The sequence below is a fragment of the Catharus ustulatus genome, chromosome 33, assembly GCF_009819885.2.
Source record: "Catharus ustulatus isolate bCatUst1 chromosome 33, bCatUst1.pri.v2, whole genome shotgun sequence".
Lineage (NCBI taxonomy): Eukaryota > Metazoa > Chordata > Aves > Passeriformes > Turdidae > Catharus > Catharus ustulatus.
In genome coordinates this window covers 1-14311 of record NC_046253.1, presented here as the reverse complement: position 1 = coordinate 14311, position 14311 = coordinate 1, and the positions used below count along the sequence as shown (strand labels likewise).

Here is a 14311-nt window from a genome sequence, read left to right as displayed (position 1 = left end):
CCCCGCCCGCCGAGCCCCGCCGGCCGTGCCGGGCTCCGAGCGGCGCTGCTGCCGTGGTTCCCCCGGCCCCTCTGCAGCGCGGAGCGGCGCCGGCCCCGGAGCGCTGGAGGACGCCTGGTGAGTTTCAGACTGTGCGTGCAGGAGCCGCGGAAAGGCAGAGAGGGGAGAATGAGGCAGGAGGGGAAGCTCCTTTCTTTAACATGTTCTTAACAGGACTCTTAAAACGGAAGATGGAAGGGGGTGGGAGTTGCTTTTTAAAGTATTGCTGGGATTTCAGCTTGCTCTTGGATTCTTCTCTCAGGTTCCTGTGCCAGAGGGGCTCTGACCCCAGAGCCATACAGGGTCGTTTGCCTTCATAAACGGGAATGAAATTGACCCAGTCTCTCAGGAAGGCAGAAATATCCTGGGGTTGGTTTGGTCAAAGATGGACTATAAAGATGTCTGCACTAGCAGTGCGTATGAGTGCCCCTGGGTCCTCAGAAGTCAGGGTCTTGGGGGTTGGGTTGTCCTCTTCCTTTCTCTGAGCAATCGTCCCCATTGTAATGTTAAGAAAGTCGTTGGCTACACCCTAGGACGGTGCTTAATGACACAAAGAGAGGCGGGGAGGACACCGGAGAGCAGGGGCGAGGTGGGGGAGGGACGGGGAGAACGAATTGCCCTGGGGAACCTCTCGCTCTCTCTCGGTGCTCGGGGAAGGAAGATGCGCGGGGCTGTGACCCTTGGCCAGCCCAGAGCGGGGAGCCACGTTCGCCGCCGCCCTGCCGCTGTTCCCCGACCAGCCTGCCACCTCCGGACACCCCGCCGAGCCACAGGTGAGCGGCTGGGGGGGGGTCCCTCCTCCATCCCTCTCCCACCTGGGCCGCCGCAGCTGCCAGTCCTGCCCTCCGCAGCTGCGGGGGGACGCGCCCTGCCCGCCCCACCGGGACTGGGAGCACGGAGTGCCATTGCCTCCTCTAAACTGACATTAGGAAAGTGGGGACAGGATTTCTGTTTCACAGGTTAAAGGACCACTATTCGTGTCCAGTGCCCTGGACCTGAGACGTGGCTTCTGCCTGCCCCAATTGCAAAGGGATCGGGATTGCTCCCAGACCCAATCTGCCACCACTTGGAACCCTGGCTGTTCTCTGAGTGCCAAACACACGCTTTAAACTGACATTAGGAGCCCTCGTGCCTTTGGAGTGACCAAGGCCTCCTTCAAACTGATGATCTGGAAACTGGAAGGGTGACTTTTGTTTCACCTGTGAAAGGGCCAATGTTTGTGTTTTGGGGTCCGTAGCTGGCGACGGCTTCTGCCTCCTAAAATTCAGAATGCGGCAGGATATCTCCCAGATCCCTGGCGGCCTTTGGGGTAACAAACACTTCCTGCAAACTGCTATCAGGAGACTAAGAGGGGTGAGGATTATACAAGGGAAAAGGGCCAATGTTCTTGTCCAGGGCCCTGGGACTGGGATTCTACCTGCTAAAATGCCAAACGGCTCAGGATTTCTGCCGGACACAAGCTGCCACGACTTAGAACCCTGGGTGCCCTTGGAGTGACAACTGCCTTCTCCAACCGGGTATCAGGTAAGTGGGGAGTGAGCATTTTTTTAGAGGGAAAAGGGCCACCTTTCGTGTCCATAGCCCTGTGCCTGGGACTTGGGCTCTGCATGCTAAAATTCCAAATGGATCAGGATATCTCCCAGACCCAGTGTGTCGCCACTTAGGACCCTGGCTGCTTCCTGATTTGCAAACACCTGCTCTTTACTGACTTCACAAGTCCTGGGTACCTTTGGAGCTACAAAGGCCTCCTCCAAAGTGATTATCTGGAAACTGGGACAGTGAGTTTTGTTTCACCTGTGAAAGGGCCAAAGTTTGTGTTTCGAGGTCAGTAGCCAGGAGCTGGCTTCTGCCTGCTAAAATTCAGAATGTATCAGGATATCTCCCAGATCCAAGCTGCCGCCATTTACAACCCTGGCTGTCTTTGGAGTGACAAATGCCTCCTCCAAATTTCTATGTATATACCAGGGGAGTTGAGTTTTGTTTCACAAGGAAATAGGTCACAGTCTGTGTCCTAGGAGCGGGCTTCGGCTCGCTAAAATTCCAAACGGATTAGGATTTCTTCCGCACCCATGCTGCCACCACTAAGAACTCTGACTACCTTTGGAGTGACAGACTGCTGTTAGGAAACTGGAAAGTCGAGGTTTTTTTCTAAGGGAAAAAGGGCCAATGTTCTCACCCACAGCCCCATGCCTGGGACCGAGCTTCTGCCTGCCGGAGTTCCGAACGGATCAGGATTTCTCCCAGACGCAAGCTGCCACCACTTAGAACCCTGACTGCCTTTGGAGTGCAAAATGCCTCATTTAAACTACTGTCAGGAAACTGGGCAGGCAACTTTTCTTTCAGGACAAATTTGGCTACCTTTTGGATCCAGTGTCCCAGGCCTTAGACCAAGTTTCCGCCTGCTACAAGTCCAAACGGATCGGGATTTCTCCCGGATCCAACCTGCCAGCACTTAGAATTCTGACTGCCTTTGGAGTGCCAAATACCTCATTCAAAATGATATCAGGACACTGGAAGGGTGAATTTTCATTCACAGGGAAAGAGGCCACCTTTTGCATCTAGGGCCCTGTCACGGTGACTGTGCTCTACCCGCTGTAATTTCAAACGGATCAGGATTTATCGCGGCTTCAAGCGGGCTCCATATAGAGTCCTGACTGCCTTTGCAGTACCAAATACCTCTTTTAAACTGCTATTATGCTTCTGGGAGGGGGAGTTTTGGTTTAGAGGGCAAAGTGCCAATGTTCTTGTCCAGGGTCCTGTTCCCCAGACGGGGCTTCCATCTGCTACAACGCCAGACAGATCAGGATTTATCCCAGACACAAGCTGCTAGCACTTGGAACCCCGGCTGCCTTTGCAGTGCAAAACAGCTCTTCCCTACTGATGTCACAGAACTGGGTGGGTGAGAATTACTTCACAGAGAATTTACTCTTTTCCTTGTTTTTTTTAAAACATAGATAGCCCTGAATAGAGGTCTCTGTGACACTTATACCGTTGTTCTCATTCCTATTCTCGTCCATCCTAGTTAGTTACACACATAGTAAGTTTTTGCATTTACTAAAGACTAATTAGATCACCTAATAAATTCTCTCTGTTATCTAGCTATGCTGCTGAAACACAAAGTTTTATTTCTGATGCAATTTTTGCCCCTTTTTCTGAACACACTTATTGCAAAAAGGGAAGTATTTGCATTTCGTATAAAATTTTTTGTATTGAAAAATGACTCACCTTTCTCTTGCAGAATTTCCTCACCTCAAATTCAAGTCTGAGGAGCCAAACAGCCACAGTTATTCTGAGGCCTTTTATACCTTGGATTTGCTCCTCCTTTTCCTGCAAATGAGGGGTGGTCCCAATCACGGGTATATTAACCGCAGCCTTTGCCAAGGGCCTCTATTCCCTCTCTGGAATCAGCTGGGATAAGGGTTCTCCTCTCATTTCAATACTGAGGCTGTTTCATCTTGTCTCAGGTCTATTTTGCGATGATGGCATCAGACGGAGTGCAGCTGGAATGAGTGACCTGAGCCCCTGGGCATTCCTGGGAGATGGTGAGTAGTGAAATTATCAGGGTGTGCCCTGTTTGCTGCTCAGAGCATGCACTGATGTTTGGTTTTCTTTATTGTAGGTGACTAAGGGACAACAGCTCAGTGGTGGCAGGAATTTCCCCGAGGGTAAAGCTTTTTTACTGCACACCTGGCATGGATTCTCATACCTGGATCTCTGACAGATAAGTGCTGGGCTCCAACCCACAGAGGGGATGGGAGTGGGATGCTGTGTCTGGAATTGTCAGGAGGGATTTTTGAGGCAGCTTTGGAGCTGGGGATGTCCAAGAAGCAGCCCCTCAGGCCGCATAAGGGGAAGAGTCTCAATTTGATCTCAATGCTGAGTTGCACAGGGCAGAGCAGTTCCTCTGGGTGTCATGTCACTTGTCTCTTGTGCAGTCTGTGTCTTCTGTGTGTGTTGTATTGTATGTCTCTTACCTTTAGCCCTTTGAGGGGCCTGTCAGAAACCCTGAGGTCATCCATAGCATCTTGTGATCTCTGCATTCCTCAGCCTGGCTCTGGTGCCATCAAACCTTGGTCTCAGGAGCTTGGACAGGCATCTGACTCTCTTCTCTTTTGGAAAACATCCATTCTGATCTCTTTCAAGGTCTTCTTCTGAGCTGTGTACCTGAAAGATCTCTTACATCAGTCTGGAACTTGGAATAATAGAAGATAAGAAGAGATTCTCAGGCATCCATCTCTGCAGCATCTTCTTGAAGGAAATCATTCTGCTAGCATCTTTTTTCCCACCTTGTTAGCTTGCTCTAAGACTTCCCTCAGTCCTTGTTGTCCTTCCTCTTGCTGAGATATTTTTTCCCTCTCTTGTCATCCCCTCATTTGTCACATCTTGTGTCACGGGTGCCTGCATGCATTTGGGTCGGAGCTGCTCTGCCCTGCTGTGTAGTCTGGGCATAGGTGTGCTAGGACCAGTCCTGGGGACTTGCTTTTTGTAATGTGGGGTGGTTTTGGACCCTAGATGAAATCTGGAGGTATAAAGTTATTCTGCAGCACATTTGACTTCTGTCCTATCTTCCTTTCAGATGCAGATGGATCAAATCGGAGGCTGTGGGCCCATCCTAGGTAAGGGTTTTGCTCTGAGCATGTCAGTCACAGTTTGCCTTTGCAGGGGATGTGTTAATGGTGACTGTGTTACAACACTTTTCTTTGCCTTTTGCTTTTAGGAAATGAAGCAGGATATCAGCAAGCCAGGTGAGCAGTTTCTGGTGGTCTGAATCAGTTGTTTTTGCTCAGGTCTCAATCTCTGGTGCGACTGTCAGCATTCATTGTTTTTTGTGTGTTTTTTGCAGTACCCTTGAATTGCCCTGAGATGGCTCTGCCCAGCTGGCCAAGAGACCCAGTTCACTGCTCCTGTGAGCCCTCCAGCAGTATTCCAGGACTCTGATGAAGCCTTCACCTTCTCCTATTTGAAGATGCCAGCTGGGCAGCCTTTGGTGAGAGCCAAGGAGTTGGGGTGAGTCTGGGAGTTTGGGAGAAGGTATGTGAGTGCAGTCAAGTTTCAGCTATGCCACATCACTTTATCTCTTCTTAAACCAGGCATGCCCTGCTACAACAGTGTCAGCTTCTGAGTGTGGCCAAAGCCTGTGACCTGAGCTCCTGGGCATTCCTGGGAGATGGTGAGTAGTGAAATTATCAGGTTTTGCTCTGTATGCTACATGCACTGATGTTTGGTTTTCTTTATTGTAGGTGACTAAGGGACAACAGCCCAGCGATGGCAGGAATTTCCCAGATGTTGAAGCTTTTTTACTGCACACCTGGCATGGATTCTCATACCTGGATCTCTGACAGATAAGTGCAGGGCTCCAACCCACAGAGGGGACGGGAGCGGGATGCTGTGTCTGGAATTGTCAGGAGGGATTTTTGAGGCAGCTTTGGAGCTGGGGATGTCCAAGAAGCAGCCCCTCAGGCCGCATAAGGGGAAGAGTCTCAATTTGATCTCAATGCTGATTTGCACAGGGCAGAGCAGTTCCTCTGGGTGTCATGTCACTTGTCTCTTGTGCTGTGTGTGTCTTCTGTGTGTGTTGCATTGCATGTCTCTTACCTTTAGCCCTTTGAGGGGCCTGTCAGAAACCCTGAGGTCATCCATAGCATCTTGTGATCTCTGCATTCCTCAGCCTGGCTCTGGTGCCATCAAACCTTGGTCTCAGGAGCTTGGACAGGCATCTGAATCTCTTCTCTTTTGGAAAGCATCCAGTCTGGTCTCTATTAAGGTCTTGTTCAGAGCTGTGCACCTGAAGGATCCATTATGTCAGATTGGAGCTTGGAAGAATGGAAGATAAGAAGAGGATTCCCAGGCATCCATCTCTGCAGTTCTTGGAGCAAATCATTCTCCTAGCATCTTTTTCCAGCCTTGTCAGCTTGCTCTCAGACTTCCCTCGGTCATCTCATTTTGCATTCCCTCAGTCCTTGTGGTCCTTCCTCTTGCTGAGATATTTTTTTCCCCTCTCTTGTCATCCCCTCATTTGTCATGTCCTGTGTCACGGGTGCCTGCATGCATTTGGGTCGGAGCTGCTCTGCCCTACTGTGTAGTCTGGGCATAGGTGTGCTAGGACCAGTCCTGGGGACTTGCTTTTTGTAATGTGGGGTGGTGTTGGACCCTAGATGAAATCTGGAGGTATAAAGTTATCCTGCAGCACATTTGACTTCTGTCCTATCTTCCTTTCAGATGCAGATGGATCAAATCTGAGGCTGTGGGCCCATCCTAGGTAAGGGTTTTGCTCTGAGCATGTCAGTCACAGTTTGCCTTTGCAGGGGATGTGTTAATGGTGACTGTGTTACAACACTTTTCTTTGCCTTTTATTTTTAGGAAATGAAGCAGGATATCCACAGTCAAGGGGAAGCAGGCCAGGTGAGCAGTTTCTGATGGTCTGAATCAGTTGTTATTGCTCAGGTCTCAATCTGTGGTGCTACTCTCAGCATTTGTTGTTCTTTGTGTTTTTTAGGCAGTGCCCTTGAACTACCCTGAGGTGGCTCTGCCCAGCTGACCAAGAGACCCAGTTCACTGCTCCTGTGAGCCCTGCAGCAGCAGTACAGGACTCTGATGAAGCCTTCACCTTCTCCTATTTGGAGATGCCAGCAGGGTGACCTTTGGTGAGAGCCAAGCAGTTGGGGTGAGTCTGGGAGTTTGGGAGATGGAGTTTGGGTCCAGTCAAGTTTCAGCCATGCCACATCACCTTGTATCTTCTTAAACCAGGTCTATTTTGTGACGATGGCATCAGACTGAGTGCAGCTGAAGTGTGTGACTGAGGCACTGGGCATTCCTGGGAGATGGTGAGTAGTGAAATTATCAGGTTTTGGCCTGTATCCTACCGAGAGCATGCACTGATGTTTGGCTCTTTTTATTGTAGTTAAGAGACAACAGCCTCATAATGGCAGGAATTTCCCAGAGGACTAAGCTTTTTTACTCCTCATGTGTCATGGATTCTCAGACCTGGATCTCTGACAGATAAGTGCTGGGCTCTAACCCACAGAGGGGATGGGAGCGGGATGCTGGATCTGGAATTGTCAGGAGGGATTTTTGAGGCAGCTTTGGAGCTGGGGGTGTCCAAGAAGCAGCCCCTCAGGCCCCATAAAAGGAAAAGTCTCAATTTGATCTCAATGCTGAGTTGCACAGGGCAGAGCAGTTCCTCTGGGTGTCATGTCACTTGTCTCTTGTGCTGTGTGTGTCTTCTGTGTGTGTTGTATGTCTCTTGCCTTAGCCCTTTGAGGGGCCTGTCAGAAACCCTTAGGTCATCCATAGCATCTTGTGCTCTCTGCATTCCTCAGCCTGGCTCTGGTGCCATCAAACCTTGGTCTCAGGCACTTGGGCAGGCATCTGACTCTCTTCTCTTTTGGAAAGCATCCATTCTGATGTCTTTTAAGGTCTTCTTCTGAGCTGTGCACTTGAAGGATCCCTTATCTCAGATTGGAGCTTGGAAGAATGGAAGATAAGAAGAGGATTCTCAGGCATCCATCTCTGCAGTTCTTGAAGCAAATCATTCTGCTGGCATCTTTTTCCAGCCTTGTCAGCTTGCTGTCAGTCTTCCCTCAGTCATCTCATTTTGCATTCTCTCAGTCCTCGTGGTTCCTTCTCGCCAGGTTTTTTTTTGTCCCCCTGTCCTCCCCTCGTTTGTCATGTCCTGTGTCACGGGTGCCTGCACGCATTTGGTCTGGAGCTGCTCTGCCCTGATGCCTAGTAAAGATAGGACAAGGTGTGCAGGGACTTGGGTTTTGTAATGTGGGGTGGTGTTGGACTCTAGATGAGATCTGCAGATTCACTCAAGATGTCTGGGGCTGCCCAGCTATTGTGCTGGGCTTTAAATTTTGTTCTAAGTTCTTTTTACCTGCAGTTTACCTGGGGTTTTGGGTAGAAAATGTGTGGGGATGTCTCTTGGCTCTCAGGTAACCACTCACTGACCTCCCGCTTCTGTCTCGCAGGTCCCCGAGGCAGATTTCCAGTTCTCAGCTGCCACCTTTCACGGAACCTATCCCTCGATGTTGAGGACCAGCAGCCAGAGGATGCGGTCAAGCATCCCATTCAGCGTACCGTTTCAGGTAAGGGTTGCAGTCCGCTTACCAGCTGAAGATTGTGTGACCGTCTGTGTGTGAGAGTTTGTGTCCGTCTGCCACCGCTAGCGTATGCCTGTGCGAGTGTGCGTGGTGACCAGTTGTAATTTTGTGCGAGTGTGTTTTGCCTTCCAGGCTTTTCAACCAATTTTAAATTTAGAATAAAAATTCCCCAGCCAGGGTTTTTTTTTTTAAATTTCCTCCCTGGCTGGAGTTTTTTTTCCCGGGTCCCGGCCGGTCTGCGCGGTGAAGTTCATCACCAAAGTTTGGGCGCAGAACGGCCAGGGACCGGGGTTTTCGTCAGGCAGGGCGATGTTTGAGGGTCCTGGGGAGCACAGAGAGCTGTGGTGTAATTGGGCGCTCGAGACAAGAGCGGTGGCAGGTGAGCCGAAAGTTGTGTGCAGTGGATAAGGGTTATGTTTTATGGGTTCTGATTTTCTTCTCATTTTATTTATGCAGGAAATCGAACTGTCATCAACTGTTGTGGTCCAGAAGGACGATTATGTTCTGTTACTATGTATGAGGTTTTATTTTGTGTTAGCAAGAGGCAGAAACCCCCCAGTGATGCTGCAGCCGTCCCTGCCTTTAAATACTTTGGGGATGTGCTTGCCAGCATTCCTGAAAGAGCACTGGGAAAGCACCAGGAAATCACAGAACCGTTTAGGCTGGAAAAGAGCTCTGACATCACCGAATCCAAGCTGTGCCCATCCCCACCTTGTCCCCAGCCCAGAGCCCTGAGTCCAGGACAGCTCCAGGGACCCCAAACCTCCCCGGGCAGCCCCTTCCAGTGCCCGGCCTCCCTTTTCATGTGGGAATTCCTCCCGAACTCCCCTGGTCCAGCTCCCATCCCATTGCTGGATCAGAGCCTGACCCTATTGAATTTTGGGGCTGTCACCATATCCTCCATCCTGCTTTTCAGGGCAGTGACAGTGAGTACGAGGTGGACCCGGGGCACCAGAAGGGCATCTCCCGGGCACAGGCTTACAGCTACACCGCGAGCGATTCGGGCGAGCCCGAGCACACCCCGCTCTCCAACAGCACCTCCACGCAGCAGGGCAGCCTGTTCCGCCCCAAAGCCAGCAGGACTCCCACCCCCCAGACCCCCGGCAACGCCCCCAGCAGCCAGCCCGGGACCCTGTACCGCCCTCCCAGCAGCCTGGCCCCTGGCTCCAGAGCTCCCCTCACTGGGTTTTCCTCTTTCGTTTGATATTTAAACAGAAGGGGAAAAAAAAAAACAACAGGAGAGGGGGGAAAAATTAGGGAAAAAAAAGAAACAAAAAACCCCAAGAAAGTAAGAGAAAAGGAAAAAGCAGCAAGGAGGAGGAAGGGGAGCAGCCCCAGGGGTTTTCTGCTTTCTGGGCAGCACCGGAGCTGGATGCCAAGGTCAGGTCCCCTCCTTGGCCAAAGTGTCACAGACTCCTCGGGGGGGGCTCGGGCTGTGCTGACATCACCCTTGGCACCCATGGGGGCCACCCCGGACCTGCTGCTGGACTCCAGTGGGTGCTGGGGGCTGGGTGAGGGGCTCCTGCCGTGCCAAACCTCGGCCCCTCCACTCGTGGCTCCCCCAGGACATGGGGACAAGCGGTGACACAGAGACCCCAAACTAAAGAGGGCGAGAGGAACTCTGCTGATCTCAAACCTCTGGACTTGAACCCTGCACTTGGCACCCCCACAGCCTTTGGGGGAAGGATCCCAGGGCACAATTCATTCCCCCCCTCCTTGGTGCCTGGCCCAGCACAGCCCCCCCAGGAGAACCCAGGACTGAAACCCCCAAGAGCCCCAGTGGGTGCACGTGGTGCTCATCCCCTCTGACTTTGCACCTCGGGGGCTCTGGGGAGGACTCGGATGAAGCAATTGGAGCCTCCCCTTGGCGTTTCTGGGGGTTTGGGGGTTTTCAGTGGGGTTTTGTGCAGAGGCCTGAGGGCATTCGGGGGTGTGGATGCCCGGGGTGGTCCGTGGCCATTTTGGGGTTTCTGCACAGCACAGCCCCCACAGTGCCTATGGGTGAGCCAGCACCAGCCTGGCAGGGCCGTGGCACCCGGCCTGAGCCGAGGGAGATGCCAATGACCATCCTGAGGACAAGAGTGTCCCCTCTCTGTCACCTTGCTCTGCCCCAGAAAGGGCCAGTGCCCCGTGTCCGTGTGTCCTGCTGCCCCACTGGGCTCGTGGCAGCCCTGTGGCACCAGGGAAGGACCTGGGGTGCCAGAGGTGCTGGGTGGAGCCCAGAAGGGTGCAGGGAGCTGTGCTGGCCGTGTCCTGCATGTCCCCGTCGCAGAGGGGGCTGGAGCTGCTGGGAAATGGGGGGTGGGACAGGACAGCCCTGCCAGCAGCAGCCCTGGCACTGGGGATTCTCCTGGGCTGGGTCACAGCCGCCCTCTCCTGCTCTGCCCTTCAGGCCTGGCAGGAAAATCCAGGTGAGGCGTTCAGGTTTCACCAGCTGGGGCTGGGGGTGGGGAGGGCTCAGCACAACACCAGGTCAGTGCCAGGGGCTGCACAGTCCCTGTCACAGCACCTGGGAGCCACATCCCAGGCCAGGGGCTGCCAGGGGAGCGTTGTGCAGGTTTTGGGGTCCCTGCCGCTCCCCCTTGCACTGGGAGGGTTGGGCTGCACTGGTGGCCTTGCTGCTGAGCCACAGTCACTCTCTGACCCCTCACAGTGTCCCCAGAGCAGCTGGCACTGCAGGTGGGTGACTCCTCTGACGCACCTGGGCAGCACAGCACCCAGGGCTGCCGTCCCCTCCTGGGGAGCCCCCAGACCCCACTCACGGGCACAGAGGGGATTCTGTGCCTGGCTGGACAAACCCTGCTCCTCGTGTGCAGCACAACTGCAGCCCCAGCCATCCCTGCTTGTGCAAGAGGGACCTTCCTCCCTCGGGGCTGGGACACGGAGCGGCCGGAGACACGGGGCAGAGCAGCTCGGGGGAGTTAAGCAGCACAGGGGAGTTCCCAGAGCAAGGAATGCTCCTTGTGCAAGGGATGGCACCCGTGCAAGGGACATTCCGTGTGCCAGGCAGGCTCCTGGTGTCGGGGCCGATCCCTGGCTGAGGGCTGTGAGCTCAGACACATCTCCCATCCTGGGAATGGGGGCATGCAGCCCTGGATCCCATCCGCGAGGGATCTGTGTGCGCTTTGGGACAGCCCAGGCGCTGCTCACCTGCCCTGACCCAGCTCATCCCTGGCTGCCAGGAGGAGCCCGAGGCTGCAGCCACACCCGAGGCAGGTTTGGGGCTGGTGCTGTGCTGGGAGGTGACACTGCCGGTGCGGTGAGGAAGCTGCAGGGAGATCCTGTCCACGGCACCCAGCGTGTCCCGGTGCCCACCTGGCCAGGGCGGGGGCGGGCAGAGCATCCAGCCGGGATCCTCTGGGTAATGCTCCGCCCTGGGTGAACTTCGGGGAAGGGGCTGAACCCCTCGGCTGTGCCTGGGGGTCTCTGGGGTTACTGGGGAAGTTTCTGGCAGCAGCCAGCGCTGGGGATGGGGGATTTTGGGGGTGTGCTTTGTTCTGGCACCCTGGGGTGTCCGGACAGCGATCCCCAGCGTTCAGGGAGAGCTCCGCGCTGGCTCGGCAGCGTCGGCAAGACAAAGCTGGCAGGCGCTGGCAGCAGGAGGAGGGGATGGGGCTGCCGGGAACTCGGGCGCTTTTCCAGCAATGCCCCGCCCACGCGTGAACCACCCACAGGTGAGCCGCCCACAGGTGAGCCACCCACAGGTGAGCTGCCCACAGGTGAACCACCCACGGGTGAGGTGCCCACGGGTGAGCCGCCCACGGGTGAACCACCCACAGGTGAGCTGCCCAGGTGTGAGCCGCCCACGGGTGAACCACCCACGGGTGAGCTGCCCACAGGTGAGCTGCCCACGGGTGAGCTGCACGCAGGTGAGCGACCCACGTGTGAGCTGCCCACGGGTGAACCGCCCACGGGTGAGCCACCCACAGGTGAGCTGCACGCAGGTGAGCCGCCCACAGGTGAGCCACCCACAGGTGAGCCGCCCACAGGTGAGCTGCCCACGTGTGAACCACCCACAGGTGAGCCACCCACAGGTGAGCTGCCCACGGGTGAACCGCCCACAGGTGAGCTGCCCACGGGTGAACCACCCACGGGTGAGCTGCCCACGGGTGAGCCACCCATGTGTGAACCACCCACACATGTGAAAAAACTCGGGTGGAAAAAAAACTCGCGTGGAAAAAACTCGCGTGGAAAAAACTCGCGTGGGTTTTCCACGCGTGGAAAAAACTCGCGTGGAAAAAACTCGCGTGGGTTTTCCACGCGTGGAAAAAACTCGCGTGGAAAAAACTCGCGTGGGTTTTCCACGCGTGGAAAAAACTCGCGTGGAAAAAACTCGCGTGGGTTTTCCACGCGTGGAAAAAACTCGCGTGGAAAAAACTCGCGTGGGTTTTCCACGCGTGGAAAAAACTCGCGTGGAAAAAACTCGCGTGGGTTTTCCACGCGTGGAAAAACTCGCGTGGAAAAAACTCGCGTGGGTTTTCCACGCGTGGAAAAAACTCGCGTGGAAAAACTCGCGTGGGTTTTCCACGCGTGGAAAAAACTCGCGTGGAAAAAAACTCGCGTGGAAAAACTCGCGGGGAAAACTCGCGTGGGTTTCCCAAGCGTGGAAAAAACTCGCGTGGAAAAAAACTCGCGTGGAAAACCCACTCGAGGAAAACCCACGTGTGGATCACCCACGTGTGAAAAAACCACGCTTGAACCACCCAGGCGTGAACAACCCAGGCGTGAACAACCCACGCGTGAACAACCCACGTGTGAACCACCCAGGTGTGAACAACCTGTCCCCTCTCCTGTCCCCACTCGTGTCCCCACTCGTGTCCCCTCTCCTGTCCCCTCTCCTGTCCCCACTCGTGTCCCCTCTCCTGTCCCCACTCCTGTCCCCACTCCTGTCCCCTCTCGTGTCCCCACTCCTGTCTCCTCTCCTGTCCCCTCTCCTGTCCCCACTCGTGTCCCCCTCTCCTGTCCCCACTCCTGTCCCCTCTCCTGTCCCCACTCCTGTCCCCTCTCCTGTCCCCACTCCTGTCCCCTTTCGTGTCCCCTCTCCTGTCTCCACTCCTGTCCCCTCTCGTGTCCCCACTCCTGTCCCCTCTCCTGTCCCCACTCGTGTCCCCACTCGTGTCCCCTCTCCTGTCCCCACTCCTGTCCCCTCTCCTGTCCCCACTCCTGTCCCCCTCTCGTGTCCCCTCTCCTGTCCCCTTTCGTGTCTCCTCTCCTGTCCCCACTCGTGTCCCCTCTCCTGTCCCCACTCCTGTCCCCTCTCCTGTCCCCACTCCTGTCCCCACTCCTGTCCCCTCTCCTGTCCCCTCTCCTGTCCCCACTCGTGTCCCCCTCTCCTGTCCCCACTCCTGTCCCCTCTCCTGTCCCCACTCCTGTCCCCTCTCCTGTCCCCTCTCCTGTCCCCACTCCTGTCCCCTTTCGTGTCCCCACTCCTGTCCCCACTCCTGTCCCCACTCCTGTCCCCTCTCGTGTTCCCACTCCTGTCCCCACTCCTGTCCCCACTCGTGTCCCCTCTCCTGTCCCCACTCGTGTCCCCTCTCCTGTCCCCTCTCCTGTCCCCACTCGTGTCCCCACTCGTGTCCCCTCTCGTGTCCCCACTCCTGTCTCCTCTCCTGTCCCCACTCGTGTCCCCACTCGTGTCCCCTCTCCTGTCCCCACTCCTGTCCCCTCTCCTGTCCCCACTCCTGTCCCCCTCTCGTGTCCCCTCTCCTGTCCCCTTTCGTGTCCCCTCTCCTGTCCCCACTCGTGTCCCCTCTCCTGTCCCCACTCCTGTCCCCTCTCCTGTCCCCACTCCTGTCCCCACTCCTGTCCCCTCTCCTGTCCCCTCTCCTGTCCCCACTCGTGTCCCCCTCTCCTGTCCCCACTCCTGTCCCCTCTCCTGTCCCCACTCCTGTCCCCTCTCCTGTCCCCTCTCCTGTCCCCACTCCTGTCCCCTTTCGTGTCCCCTCTCCTGTCCCCACTCCTGTCCCCACTCCTGTCCCCTCTCGTGTTCCCACTCGTGTCCCCACTCCTGTCCCCACTCGTGTCCCCTCTCCTGTCCCCACTCGTGTCCCCTCTCCTGTCCCCTCTCCTGTCCCCACTCGTGTCCCCACTCGTGTCCCCTCTCGTGTCCCCACTCCTGTCCCCTCTCCTGTCCCCTCTCCTGTCCCCACTCGTGTCCCCACTCCTGTCCC

At 55.3% G+C, this 14311-nt stretch overlaps 1 protein-coding gene and 2 long non-coding RNA genes across 5 annotated transcripts; all 3 read left to right on the top strand.

The window, feature by feature from the left end:
- The first annotated feature begins 29 nt into the window (after positions 1-29).
- On the top strand, positions 30-5381 carry LOC117009425. Its single transcript, XR_004420485.1, has 11 exons — positions 30-117; positions 697-812; positions 999-1563; positions 2792-2934; positions 3278-3395; positions 3504-3581; positions 3659-4655; positions 4757-4784; positions 4883-5046; positions 5130-5209; positions 5280-5381. It is a non-coding gene; the product is annotated as an uncharacterized LOC117009425 (long non-coding RNA).
- Positions 5382-5387: 6 nt separating this feature from the next.
- On the top strand, positions 5388-8703 carry LOC117009423. Of its 3 annotated transcripts, none has more exons than XR_004420483.2 (6): positions 5388-6298; positions 6400-6441; positions 6536-6703; positions 6787-6863; positions 8010-8126; positions 8598-8703. It is a non-coding gene; the product is annotated as an uncharacterized LOC117009423 (long non-coding RNA). The 3 variants fall into 3 exon arrangements; XR_004420484.2 differs by having other exon boundaries at positions 8010-8520; XR_004420482.1 differs by lacking the exons at positions 8010-8126; positions 8598-8703 and adding an exon at positions 6941-8003.
- A 717-nt stretch (positions 8704-9420) lies between these two features.
- LOC117009422 lies at positions 9421-12209 on the top strand. The gene is made up of 2 exons (XM_033083661.1): positions 9421-11815; positions 12161-12209. The coding sequence occupies exon 1, from the start codon at positions 10399-10401 to the stop codon at positions 11521-11523; it is 1125 nt and encodes a 374-aa protein (XP_032939552.1). The 5' UTR covers positions 9421-10398; the 3' UTR covers positions 11524-11815; positions 12161-12209.
- Positions 12210-14311: the final 2102 nt, after the last annotated feature.